Genomic DNA, 13,266 nt, shown 5'->3' on the forward strand with positions numbered 1-13,266 from the left:
TCCCGCAATTACGAGGACTCGCAATTAAAGGTTTGCCTCGTTAAAGGAATCCATCTTCTTCAGCCTCTTTTCCGTTCCCTCGTTTATTTCTCGTTCTGGTCTGGCTTTCATCCACCGAAGTCTCCCGGGAGTTTCCGCCGTTCAATAATCTCTGTTTAGCCGGCAGGCATTGTTACTAATTACGAAATGTTTCGCGGTGCCGGGACAAAGGGGCGAGAACAATGAGCGGTGTTCTGGGAGGGAATTTTTGCAACGGCGAGCAATTCGCGGCGAGAAATGGATTGCCCCTGATATCGTAAGTGGCCTGGCGTTCGTTCAATTCCCTTGGAATGTATCGCAGCCGTGGGACGTCTCTTTGCCGGGGAACTAGATTACACGCCGAATGATTTTAGCAGAATGCACTATGGGACGTTATGTAAGTATTACAATTTAACGAGATTAATTAGCGTTCAGGGGATTTTTTCTCCTTCTGAATGTGAGGAAAATGAAGTAAGATTTAAATAGAATCGAAGGCAAAAATAAGAAATTTTTCATTCCGCTACTATCTTTTAACTGTTCGATTCAACTTTCTTGTCTTTTCTGAAAAAGATAATAATTTTGAAAGAATAGAGCAAAATACGATGAATCAAGGAACTTTTATATACTTTTTCAAAAATTAAAAAATCTTTTGCAGTGAGAACACAATCGAAGAATGCAAAATTTCAAATCTTTATAATGAAATAAAATTTATAATTTACTTATGGAAATTAGTCTCGATAAAAAATTCTTGAAACACACCAAAGATAAGAGATAAAGATAAAAGCGACACTTCTCGCGTCAATTTTCAGCAGCTTTCTCGCATGGAATAAACGTAATTAAATGATGCTTAGAATGTTAATTATCATTAACTCACTTATTGGTACGTTATATCTAAAATGAGATGACAATAAAAAATGTAAAATGATATTTGTTATGGAATATCATTAAAAAAATGTATAATCATATTTAACGCGGATGAATATTTATATAGATTTGAAGCTGATTATCGTGGGGCAATCTGAATCAACGATCAATATCCATAGGCCGAGGACGCATAACAGCGACGCAGCTTGCGGCTCGTTTCATTTAGCACGTCACTTTAACGAAGTTAATACTTCGCGAGTCCATGCTGTATAATGCCCAGCCGTTCATAAATTTTAGCATCTCCGACAGCGCACTGCTGCGTTATCGCGTGGTTGGGTCATATTGTTGCTCTCGAGGATCATTAAAGAGCCTTTAAGCTACGCAAGATTTTCGACGATCCTCCTTCTATCAAGTAACATGCTTTTACGTCCACAATTTGATCCATCGTATTATAATATGTATCCTTTCATATTGTTGAAATATCATGTTTTGGAACTCATATCCTAATTAAACGAATCAAAAAATATTTTTAAGAATATTTTTATATTCGTATTCTTCTTGTTCTCATTCCTGCAATGTTTTCTTTTCTGTATCTATTATCTAAATAGTTCAAAAGTTAATCTTCAAACTTGGTTTACATTCAATCAGTCACGAAAGTCTTCTAGAAAATTTCACCGCGAAGTTAGTACGTTCTATGTGAAGAAGACCAATTAAAAGTCATTTTAAATACAAAATATTATGCAAAAACATTAACATTATCTACAGTTCAAAATAATAAGGGTATACAAATGCAAAAGAGGGTTTCCTTTTTTGTTTCTGCTTAAATATCTTTGTGAAATAACACATCTTGCTATAAAATATTCATTTCCATATGCTGTTGTATTATAAGATACAGAAATATGTTATAGATATGTATTATGATATGCATGTATGATATATAATATCATATATGTAACATTTATTGTAACATATCCGTATAATATTTTAATTGTGGAAACATAGAAAAGATATCCTAGAAACAACTCCATTGAAAAAAAGAAATTTATGAGTCTTTGAATTTTTAAGATTTTAAAGAAATTCTCTGTATTTCTACGGAGACCATTATATTCCCGGGAAAAGCGCGATTATGAGGACGTGCTTAATGCTGCATAGAAGTTCGAATTAAATCCATCTAGCAGAAAAGTAATTCGAAGCATCGTAAGTTTTGCGATGTGGTGGAAATAATTTTTATAGCGGGTACGTGACTTTCAGAAATACATTTTCACTAGTGATCTTCTCCATCTAAGAAGAAACGGTCGAGGGTTGGAGCAAGTGGTTCTGTTACCGAAGTAGTTTCTTGTGTCTTGGTAGGCCGTGATCGAGGGTTCGTGATTCGGGAAAATGAAATTAAAGTTGTGGGATCGGTGGCTCGATTGGCGTGGCGGGCGCTCGTGAAAATTGATGCGACGACGTAGCTTCAATTACCGGCAGGAACAGAGAGGGAAAATCCCGTGGACCGTGTGTGACGGGGAAATTAATTTTTAACACGAAAGGGAAACCTCGTTCGAGACTCTCGTACAATTTCTCAAAAGTTTGTTTCAACTCGAGTTCGATACGAACAAAAATTGGCTTCGTTGTTTCTATCGTACGGCCACTTGAAGTATTAACAATACGTTCCGACACTTAAAAGTTTTTGTTGTTTCCGTTTCATGGTTTGAGTAAGAAGTAGGTAGTGTTCGTTACGGAATCGAATAAAAAATGAAATAACACACATGTCTAAGAAAAAGTTTGTTTGTACTTCAACCCAATTTTAATCGAATGAATGAATTCATTCAGTAATTGGAAAGGTTTTCAAACCTACTCGTATGTGGCCTCAAGGAATTAAATAAAAATCCATTTCAACATTTTCTCCTCCTTAGCAAATCTTGCTATTTCTCTAAAGAAATGGAACTCTAATCGATAAAAAATTACTAGAAATCCACTTCTAGAATTACTTCTCCTGAACAAATCTGCCCGTTTCAGTGGAGAAATTAATAAAATTATTAAAAATCTACCTCCCAAATTCTTCCTCCCCCAAAATACTACCTCTGAACAGAAAAGTACTCTTGTACTGCCCGCTGAAGTTACTAAAAAATCACCTCTAACATTCTACCTCCCCAACAAATCCCGTTTAAAGAAAAAAGAAAACTCCAAAAGAAGTTCACCAAACTCCGAGCCTCTCTAGCACTTCGTTTTCCTCGAAGACGACTATGTACGGTCTCCACGTGTGTTTACGATTGCCACGAGCGAGATCGTACGGTTTTAACCTGGCCAACCTTCCTGAATACACCCTCGAGTGCCCTCGACTCAAGATTTAGTGTTGGCTCGTGGGAGGGCGATCTTAACCGTGGCTATAAACTTTTAATCCCTGCTCGCGGCTTCGAAACGGGTCAACGCGTCCATCAACCAACGGATGTACTGCGAAACGAACGTCATGGCTGCTGCAAACGCTACCTGGGCCAGAGATTTTACGGCGTCCCGGTGACCTCGTGAGCTTACAGTCATCGGCTGGAATACAGCGACATGCAACGTTTCAGGGACTGGCTCTGCTTGTCGCCGATTATTAACCCTTCGTTTCGCCTAGTTATTGATCGATAATTCTCTCTCGTTCATTTTCGTCGTGGGTTGATTGGAATCGACCGTGTCTTTGGCAGAACGTGATCGTTTAAGTGTTTAGAATCGTGCGTTATTTTATATCGTTTAAAGCATTTATTTCGCAATAAATGATTGTGCTTTTAAAATTTGGGATATAGTTTCATGTAATTGAGTGATAGAAAAGTAGAGGGTAATTTTAATCTCCGGACGAAAATTGTCAAACTAAACCAACAAATTTTATTTTTCAAGTAAATTTAGTTACCAGATAGAGGTAAAAAGTTTTTCAACCGACTATTTGCTTTATCAATATAAAATCAAATATCAAATCAAATTGAAATTCAGGTCCTGCTGTGCGAGGGTTGAGAAAGTAATTGTTTTAACCCTTTCAGTACCAATTGTTTTTCAAACTGACGAAGTTCTCAATTTTGTAATATCATACTATAAAATAGTGAATATTATATATATATTAAATAGTGATTATAAAAATGAATAAAAAATAGAATTTGGATAATTAAACAACATAATTTTACGTACTACTCCAAACAAGTTTTCTCATGTTAGTGGTTCAAACTGTTCGTTTTCACATGTCAAGGAGTTAGTAAAAAGAATAAAGAACAAAGAGCTATTTCTCAGAAATAGCTAAAACATACGAGTGGAGAATGCAATATCCTATTGTAATACTCCAGGATTAAAGTCGTAAAGCACGTTCGTGACCTGAATAAATATTTGCTCTCTTTACAAAAATTCTGAACAAATAATACAGAGATTATCTTCGAAAAGAAAGCTTGGGATTTGTTTGATTATTTCTATCACTTTTCACCTCCAAGTACATATTCGTAGATCACAATAATACAATTTTTCTTGATCCATAAATACGTTTGTTTGAGGACACATGTAAATTTATAAAGTCAAATAAGTTAAACTTACGCTTAGTAAACGAAAACAACGTTTCTCTTCTTCGAAAAATAGCATTCATAGATAGATTTTCAAGCAGAACCTGCGGCTACATCCCTCGAATCGCGACTGTTGGTGCGGATTAATGGATCGTCGGACCAATTTGTCAAAATGGGGCGAATCGGACAGAAAGGAATGGAGATTAACAGTATCGCTTTGATTAAGTGGTTTTAAATGAAAGTCGAACGGGCAATGCCACGTGTACGGAGAGTCAGAGCGACGAGAATGATAGCCGGATCGATCCAGGTTAAACGGTGGAACGAGACGCGTGATAAAGGGACAAAAGTTCTTTCGAACAAGCCACACGTGAAACGTCGATCGTCGATGGGAGATCCGTCGTCGGGTTCAAAGTTCAGCCAGTCTGCGGCTGACATTTAACGAACTGAATTAAATAATGGTATAAATCATTTTATTAAAGACCGTCGAACCGATCCGCGAGAAATTGACCGACATATCTAAAGGTTAGGGACGTGCACCAGGCAACGTATATTTACTCATAGTGAAGCTGTTCGTTTGATGAGAGATCTGCTTTAAACGCGAATAGCTGAGAGAAATTTAGCTGACGAATTTGTACTTCACAATATATTACGAAATTTTAGGAGGGAAGAGTAAGGGTGAAAAATGATTTGTTTCAATTGAAAAGTTCTTCTTTAATGAAATGATGTAAGGTGAATGAGATAAGGTATTATTGTGTGATCAATTTTTGTATTATTTCTTATATTATATAGGTTTTAGAAAATCTCTAACTATAACAAGTTTATTATGCAAATTTATTTTTGTAATATTTGTATGATATAATATGCACACGGATTTATATACACACATATCGAATATGAACTGTACTGTATTTTACACGAATTAATTTTCTGGTTCATAATTGTCAATTATGTAAACAAATTATTAATGTAAATTTATATAATATAGAAGTCGACTTCGCACGAAAATTGTTTATTGGTTTTATTCCATATGGCGTGCATAATGAAAATGCAATCAGTTGTGGATGTGTTAAATCATATATCTATGTATAGTTGCATAATAAACTTGTTATTATCATCAGTACTATAGTACTATCATTATATAATCTTCTTGTTAAACTCATGTATAGGAGAAGCATAATTTCTTACGTGTCGGCAGGGATTCAATAATAACAGAGTAGAATGTATTAAGAAGCTGTTTAGCCAAAGTGAAAATATCGGGCAATTCTAGATAATGGAGAACGATACTCATTGGTCATGCAGATGCTAGTAATTGAAGCATGTGACACGCGTCGCGGCCTCGTTACTGTTTGATAGATTGTCCAGAGAACTGACCTATTACAATAATAGATCGCATAGATTTTCTCTAACTACATGACTATTAATAATGTATAACTACACGTTTGATTTGTTTATCTTATGCTATTCTTTATGTCTGATATAAAAATAAAAAGAAAATTGTTCCAATCAAATTAACGTGGGTGTTATCGAATAATGTTTATTAAATGATTTCTAAATGATTACCAAATAATACTTGAAATACTTAAAAAATTTATTTGATTTACGTAACTATATTTGGATTTTTTATTATATTATTGTGCTAATACTTTATTGATATTTTACATATCGATATTTTGAGTAGAATAAATATAATAACATCGTGTTTTATAAATCACACTCACCTGGATATTGCAAGAGAAGAATCGCCTCGACGCACCACTGCACCTGTTGTAGCCATTGTCGCTGCAACGATAAGACATCTTTATAGCATTCAATAAGCCTTTTCACAACAGAATATACGATTAAATAATCAATAAGATTGATACTCCCGATATTTATCTTAGATTTAACTTTTAAATGATTCCACATTTCTTGTTCTTAACAAGACGCAAAATTAAATTTTAAAAAATCTAAAATCACAATTAATTTTATAGTTATCACAAATTTATTGTGACCAAACTAAATTTTTAAAAATTCGCGATTTCACAAAATTGCGATTTCTTCCGCAAAACATGATTAATTCTATAATTCGATAATTTTATGATTAATTCTACTCGTATCAAAATTTAATAGATAACATGAACAGGCGAATATTTGTAGCGTGTTACACTGATCCGTTCGATTCCAAAGCGTAGATCCAACGATCGCGAAGAAATGGCGGCTCGTATCTCTAATCAGAAATTCACAGTCCGTTAAATCTTGCGTCGGTCGTACCTCCTCGTTAATGAGCTTCTTTCGAGGAAACTCGAAGGAAAAGTGGAGCGACGAATTTTTTTCGCACCGTAAACCGCCAACGTTCTCCATCTCGACACGCTCGGGAAAAAATGCGATTCGCTGGCTCGGTTTCTAAATAATTCGCGCGCAATCCTTTCGGGGAAATTGCGCTCCCTCGCCTTACGCGGCTTCCATTCGAATGAAATTTTCATGCGGAAATCAGGCGGAAGGAATCTAACGTATGAGTTTAATGCACTTCTAAAGCGGCACTGAATTACCGCCCTGGATTAGTTGAACTACTCGCTAGAATTTTTTAAGTAAATATATGCTTAGTACGAAGTTTTGAAGTTTGTTTCAGATTCTTATGCTTGAACATTTTTTACTTTTAGATCATAAAGCAAATCTTTATAGTACAAATGAGATGTCAATTTATATTGAGCCTATATCTGTTTACCTTTGTTCGTCTGAACAAACAGATGGGTGAAGTACAACAGATAGTAGTAATTCTCTGTTTGTTTTGAGTAGTATATTATTAGATAGGTATTTTGTTTAGAAAATTATGGTCGTTCTTTTGTTTTTCAAATTGTATTATGGTATGTTATGGTCCATACAATTATTTTATTACATCCATTAATTAAATTTAAAATACCTATCTTGAAAGATTTAATCTAAATATTTTATCAATTCCAACATTGTATTAAACCACTGATTATAAACCAATCAAAATATTAAAATTAACTTCTATCGGAAACAATTAAAAATAGCACCTAGAAAGTTTCTATTTCACATCGTGAACACTTTCTTCAGCAATTTCGGATCACGATATTACGATGCAATATAATCGATCTACGAATCGTAACATGAAATTAATCTAGCATCGGGTTTTTTGAAATTAGATACGCTAGACGCAGAACGATGGTCATGTTGGAAATTCCAATCGCGGAAGTCGTGAAACGAAGTTCGTAAATTGAAAAGAACCGCAAAGCAGCGTGATTAAGATTGACCTACGACATGATCCATCCATGAGATCATTCTACACGCCGAATGCTTTCACAAGATACGATTAGCCCGCTTTCTCGTTTCATCGAACGTGTTATTAGCGATTGGCTCTCGATTTCTTCGACCGATACCCATCGTTTTCTCGTTCGATTTTCCTCTTTTCCTCGTTTCATTTACGTAACGAACTTACGGTTTCCGCTACCTTCCTTTCAGTGCGAAATTCTTTGAAACGATTGGAACGATATCAGAAGAATGCATTAGTGGTTACGATTAGTCTTATTTCTTAATCATTAAATAGATTTTATTATTATTAATTTGTTATTAATTATTATTAAACAAACTTTAGATATATTTTAAATAAAACAGATTTCTTAATAATTTGTATAAATTAAACATGTAAATTTTGATAATATGAGAAATAGGGTTTTCTATAAGAAAATTGCGAAATTCTTGGAAACGAAGTTTCGAGACAACATTAGAAGCGTGAGCGAGTTACGTTGAAACATTTCTTTAATGTTTCGTGATCTTCTCTTTGGCTACCACGCAGATAATATAAAAACAAGTATTGATCAAAATTCATAATATGAAAACCTGAATGATGAAAGTTATAGCTAAAACTTTTTACTCCTTTCAAATTTTTATATATGATCTAAAAATATGTATTATAAAAAATGCTTCATAATTCATATAAAGCACAACATAAAATCTTACGATGTAGAAACAAATTTTGTACGAAAAAAATTGTAAGACCGTTTGAGACGAAGTTTCAGAAGGACACCGGAAGTGCGCGCTGGTGGTCGCGATTAATCTTAGCCGAGCATCCCCCTTCAGATAAGAAGGATTTACCGTGATTCTCCGCAAGAAGTTGACCCGTCAAAAACTCTCACCAGAAAAGTCTTCGAAGCGTGGAAACGGCGACGAGACCGAATTGAATTTGAATAAACCCATCTTTTGCGAAAAAACGAGATAAAAAATTAACTTTCCATTACCGAGTCCGACTGGAGACATTTCGCGGGTCGTTAGAATTTCAGGCTCAGTTTCGTTAACGTTTGCCTGCAGTTATGTCTTGTAATGAAATATTAACGCGGTATAAGAAATTCTAAACGTAGAAAAAACATCTCGTGAATATTTATAGGAACGAAAACCGTATCTGAGAATTGTCGTGAAAGTCTCCAGGTGCTTCCTGTTTGGATATGTAATAGTGACTTAATTAGAACGTTCTCTTCGCCACATTAAACTGTATATACACGTGTAATTAATGTAAAGTATATATAATTGGAAGAGTTTCTATGGTAAACGTGGTCATTAGGATGCTGAATGTTCTTGTAAAATTAACATTATTAGCAACTAATATAATAACAATTATAGTAAAAAGATATATAATAGAGTATTTTAATAATAAATTTTCTGTTAAAGCGAGTAAAATTCTATAAATGAATTCTATAATACAAAGTATGCTTGTTTTACATAAAACCATAGAGTTGTAAATATTTGTCAATTTATTGCATAATCATCAATCAAACTTATCAAATCTTGCCCAAAAGGAATAAGTCGAACCACTTACTCTATATCAAGACACTGTCTAGTCTGATGCGCGACACCACCACCACAGGACCTGGAACACGAGCTAGGCGTGGACCATGGTCCCCACGTTCCTTGTTCAGGTTCATCCGTATCCAACACGAAGCTACTAGGCAAATAGCTTTCTCCATGTTGACGACGATGTCTTTCGTGCCTCAATTTTATGTGATGCTGAAACATAGAATCACGAAAATACACTTAGCACACTGTTCCTGTAGCACAAAATCCTCCAAAGAGGTCAAACAAAGGACAAGGTTCGACTATCGAGTATCAGTATCAGAGGTCGCGCAGAAGACGTGGGAACACAGGGCGAAGATTTCACGTTAAGTGCCCCCTTATTCACCTGTGTGCTGGGTCTTGCGTTGCAATGGGAGCATGAGTGACCTTCGTGGGGAGCAACGTAGGCGTGATCCCCTTATCGGTTGGCTTCGATAAGGTATAGGCTTTTAGCGGTGATGAACGGCCAGCTAGTGACAGGGGTGAAACGTGAACTACGTTATCGTTGCCTGCAAGTGTATATTCGATGGCTTTATGGGTTAGATTCACATTAAACAGCAGGCACAGGTGTGTAGTTTTTCTTTGGTTCAGCTGGGTTTAAGTTGGAGGCGAGGTGATCGAGTTACTACGGTATAGTTACATTTTAGATCCATGATGTAAGCTGGTGGTTATAAGTATTAAGATACCTACGCATTTGTTAGAAAATTGCAATAAATTGTTTTTTGTAGTTTTTTGGTATTTTAGTATTATAAGATACGTGTAAAGTAACAAATTTCTAATGTGAAGAAAATAAAAGCAGCGGAAAGCACTCAGTTTGTACCAAATACAATATTTTATCGAAACGCAACAGGTGTTTTCGCAAAGTCTAGTTCCTTTTTATGGAATAAGACATTTCTAATAAAAGAAAATAAAATAGGTAATAAAAGCTTAAACATCGAGCAACATTTTCTTCAGCAGTTCATTAAGTTCATTAATTCTATTCTTCTGCTTCTACTGCTTTTGTCGGTATAATTCGGCATCATTCTACTTGGTCCTACCATAAATAAAACAACCAACGTTAGCAAAATTCAGTTTAACTTCATTCAACAAACAACGCTGTATAATAGAAACTCTGGTTTCGTTTATATTTTTCTATTTCCCTATTTCTTTTAATTTCGTCCGCATAATCCTATATTATTCTACTAGATTCTCCTACCGCGAATGGAAGCAACGGAACATTCCAAGAGACGAGCGTTCCTCTAGTCATTCCCCACTTTCATACTTGCAAATTAGAAACCTGGAAGAAATATCACAGTGGGTGAGCGTAGCGTACCCCTTGCTCAGTTGACCCAGAAAGAAAAGCTGGAGATTAATATCCAAGCAAATGGGGCGACAATCGTGCGATCTTGAAAGGACTCCTGGGTTCTCCTTCGTGCCTCTTTTCTCTTTTATAGCTCTTCTTTCACCTTTAGAACGGCAGTCACATAACGTTTCCGCCGGTCGACCATTTCTGGCATGGCTCCAAGCCAGTTTGCATTGGTTGGTTGTAAAGTGCATGCCCTCCCATTTCCAAATAGAATTATCGCTCGACACTTTTTGCCCTTTGGCTTTTCTCTCCTTCTCAGTTAGATAAGATTGCCTTTCGTTTAACGATCTCTACCGTTTCCTTCCAGTTTCTATATCTTAATATCTGGGAGATTTAAGTTCTAGATTCCAGATTCTAGATATTAGAGTATAGCAAGGTTGCTTTATTAGAGTCGATTTCAACATCTTAAAATTTAACTCTGCACAGAATAATCAAAGTTGTTGTATATTATATGACATCGTTACTCCTTAAGATAATAACGAAAGGATGAGAAAATATCGTATCCTATGTAATGTATTTTATCCAAATATTTCGTTATGTTAACGAGATCACTAACAACGAGTTAAACAATCCATTTTCCATTTTAAGTTACTTTAAAATTATTCATAACTAAATTTGGCGAATTGTAAGGTAACTCGCTTAGCTCAAACATCCTTCTAATTCAAATGATCCTATTCTAGTTGGAGCTCATGGATCGAAGATACTCGTTGGTTAGAATCGAAAGGAAAGGAGAAGTTGCATGTTCGACTAGCGTCGGTGTACATTTCCTCGAGATTATTGGTCCGCAAAGGAAGTTTCCAGAGTTTCTGGTAACCAGTTGAAACTTGTCCCACGAGCTGAGTTAACCTCGCGGCACAATTTCGAAAGTTTCCTTGATCGAAGTGTATCTCCGACCGATAAATAGCGGTGATAAATGAACCGGCCCGAACAGCCGTTCATTTTTCACCGACTTTATTAAATTTCTTGCCACTCTTGACTCAAACCCAGTAACGCATTTACGAAGCTGGGTCGCGAGTAATCGCTCAATGATAGTCCGAGGCGAGATACTATTTCAGAGGAGCTACATGACCCGGAGAAAGTAATATAAATCGACATTTTTGGACAAATAAGGTATAAACTTTGATATGATACTACTTCGATATAACATGAAATAATTGGTCGGCAAGATTTATGTTTGACGAAATTTAGAAATTTTATATTTTCTTACAGTTGAATTCGATCGAAAATGGTAATTTTAGTTTCGGATATTTGACTAAACGGATGCTCTGTATCGTAATGGAGGCATTCATAAACATCTTAACATTTCTTCAAATTTTTTAAAAGACTAAAACAGTAACAAAGAAAGAACTTGGACATGGACGATTCACGATCGGTTTGACTATGGATTGTGGACAAATATATTTGTGTATGAAAAGTTAAATGGCTCGAAATGATAATTTGTATAACATACAGTTACTATATATTCTATTTAAATGATTTTGAAATTTTTTAATTGTTATAAATATTTTAGTTTGGTAAAATTCGTATCCCTGTTCTCTTCTTTCAGACTGATTGCTTCTTTCGTTCTTTAATTTACATAAACATACGGAGAATTCTCACTGTTTTAATATTTTAATTGACGCACATACAAAGAATTGTGCAGTACAAGCGACGGTAATTCAGAACCGAGCTTATATATCTTCGAATCTTCACCGACCCGGTGCACCATGTTGGATAACACGCAACGAGATTTATTCAAACATCGGCCAGTACATTAAGTAACTCTCGGGGAATCTCGTTTTATGATCTCATCAAAGTTGGAACACAAGCTGGGCATAATTTAACGCGAGGCTCGTGACTCTGTGCCGTAACTTGCTAATCGGATGAATTCCACACGGCATAATCAATACGAACGCAATAAATCTATCTTCCATTAAACATCCGTGCAATTACGCATTGTAAACCCATCCATTCCTCCTCCGATCCCTCTGCGTTTGTCATGGTCGATTATTCGTATACAAAATAGTAGTTAACCCATAGGTGAACCTTAAATTGGTTTTCACGATACCTCCAACGAAACAATTTCGAAGCAATTATCCACTGACACGCCAATGTTCGATTTCAGATTAGCCGGTAAACACTACACGAATGTTTCTACCTTCTTCCCTTTTTCCTCAAATACATTAATTGTATTTTCAATATATATTGAATATATATTGATATATATTTTGTATATTTGTTGTTATTTATGTACTTCTTGTGGAAGAAATCGAAAGTTAGGAAATTTTTTGAATTTTTGAAATATTACAAAACCGAATTTTTTAAAAATTACGAAACTTAGAATTTTGTAAAAGATTGAAGAATTTGGAAGGAATCTTTGCGAAGTTACAAAATTTGAAAATCCTAAAATTTCTGTAATCTTTCGAAAAATTTATAGCAAAAGTTCCAAGTTTACAACATTTTTAGGATTGGCTAATGGAGTTTCCTAAGTATTGCACGAACTTTAAATTACCCCAAAAAGTTCTAAAGACCTGCTAAATTTACACGGAACGTTTTACTTTTTATTATATACGCCACAGAGAATCATCGCTTCAAATTTCGACGAAGCCTTCAAGTGAACCATCTTCGATCCTCCATATTCTAAAACACTCTTCAACTGGAACCGGTTAACATGAAAAAAAAAAGAAAGCAAAAGAAAAATCCCGCAACTTAAGACGAATTTAATTC

The 13,266-nt window shown here is 35.2% G+C and overlaps 1 protein-coding gene across 9 annotated transcripts in view; it reads right to left on the reverse strand.

The window, feature by feature from the left end:
- Positions 1-13,266, reverse strand: part of Ppn (proteoglycan-like sulfated glycoprotein papilin) — a 157,493-nt gene that overhangs the window by 31,988 nt on the left and 112,239 nt on the right. For all 9 annotated transcript variants that reach the window (XM_072012659.1, XM_072012660.1, XM_072012666.1 and 6 more), the window contains exons 3-4: positions 9,202-9,389; positions 6,107-6,167 (exon numbers count right to left, since the gene is read on the reverse strand). In XM_072012659.1, the coding sequence (XP_071868760.1) occupies positions 6,107-6,167; positions 9,202-9,389 (249 nt within the window). The remainder of the gene's footprint in view (positions 1-6,106; positions 6,168-9,201; positions 9,390-13,266) is intronic.

Source organism: Bombus fervidus, chromosome 11, assembly GCF_041682495.2.
Source record: "Bombus fervidus isolate BK054 chromosome 11, iyBomFerv1, whole genome shotgun sequence".
NCBI lineage: Eukaryota > Metazoa > Arthropoda > Insecta > Hymenoptera > Apidae > Bombus > Bombus fervidus.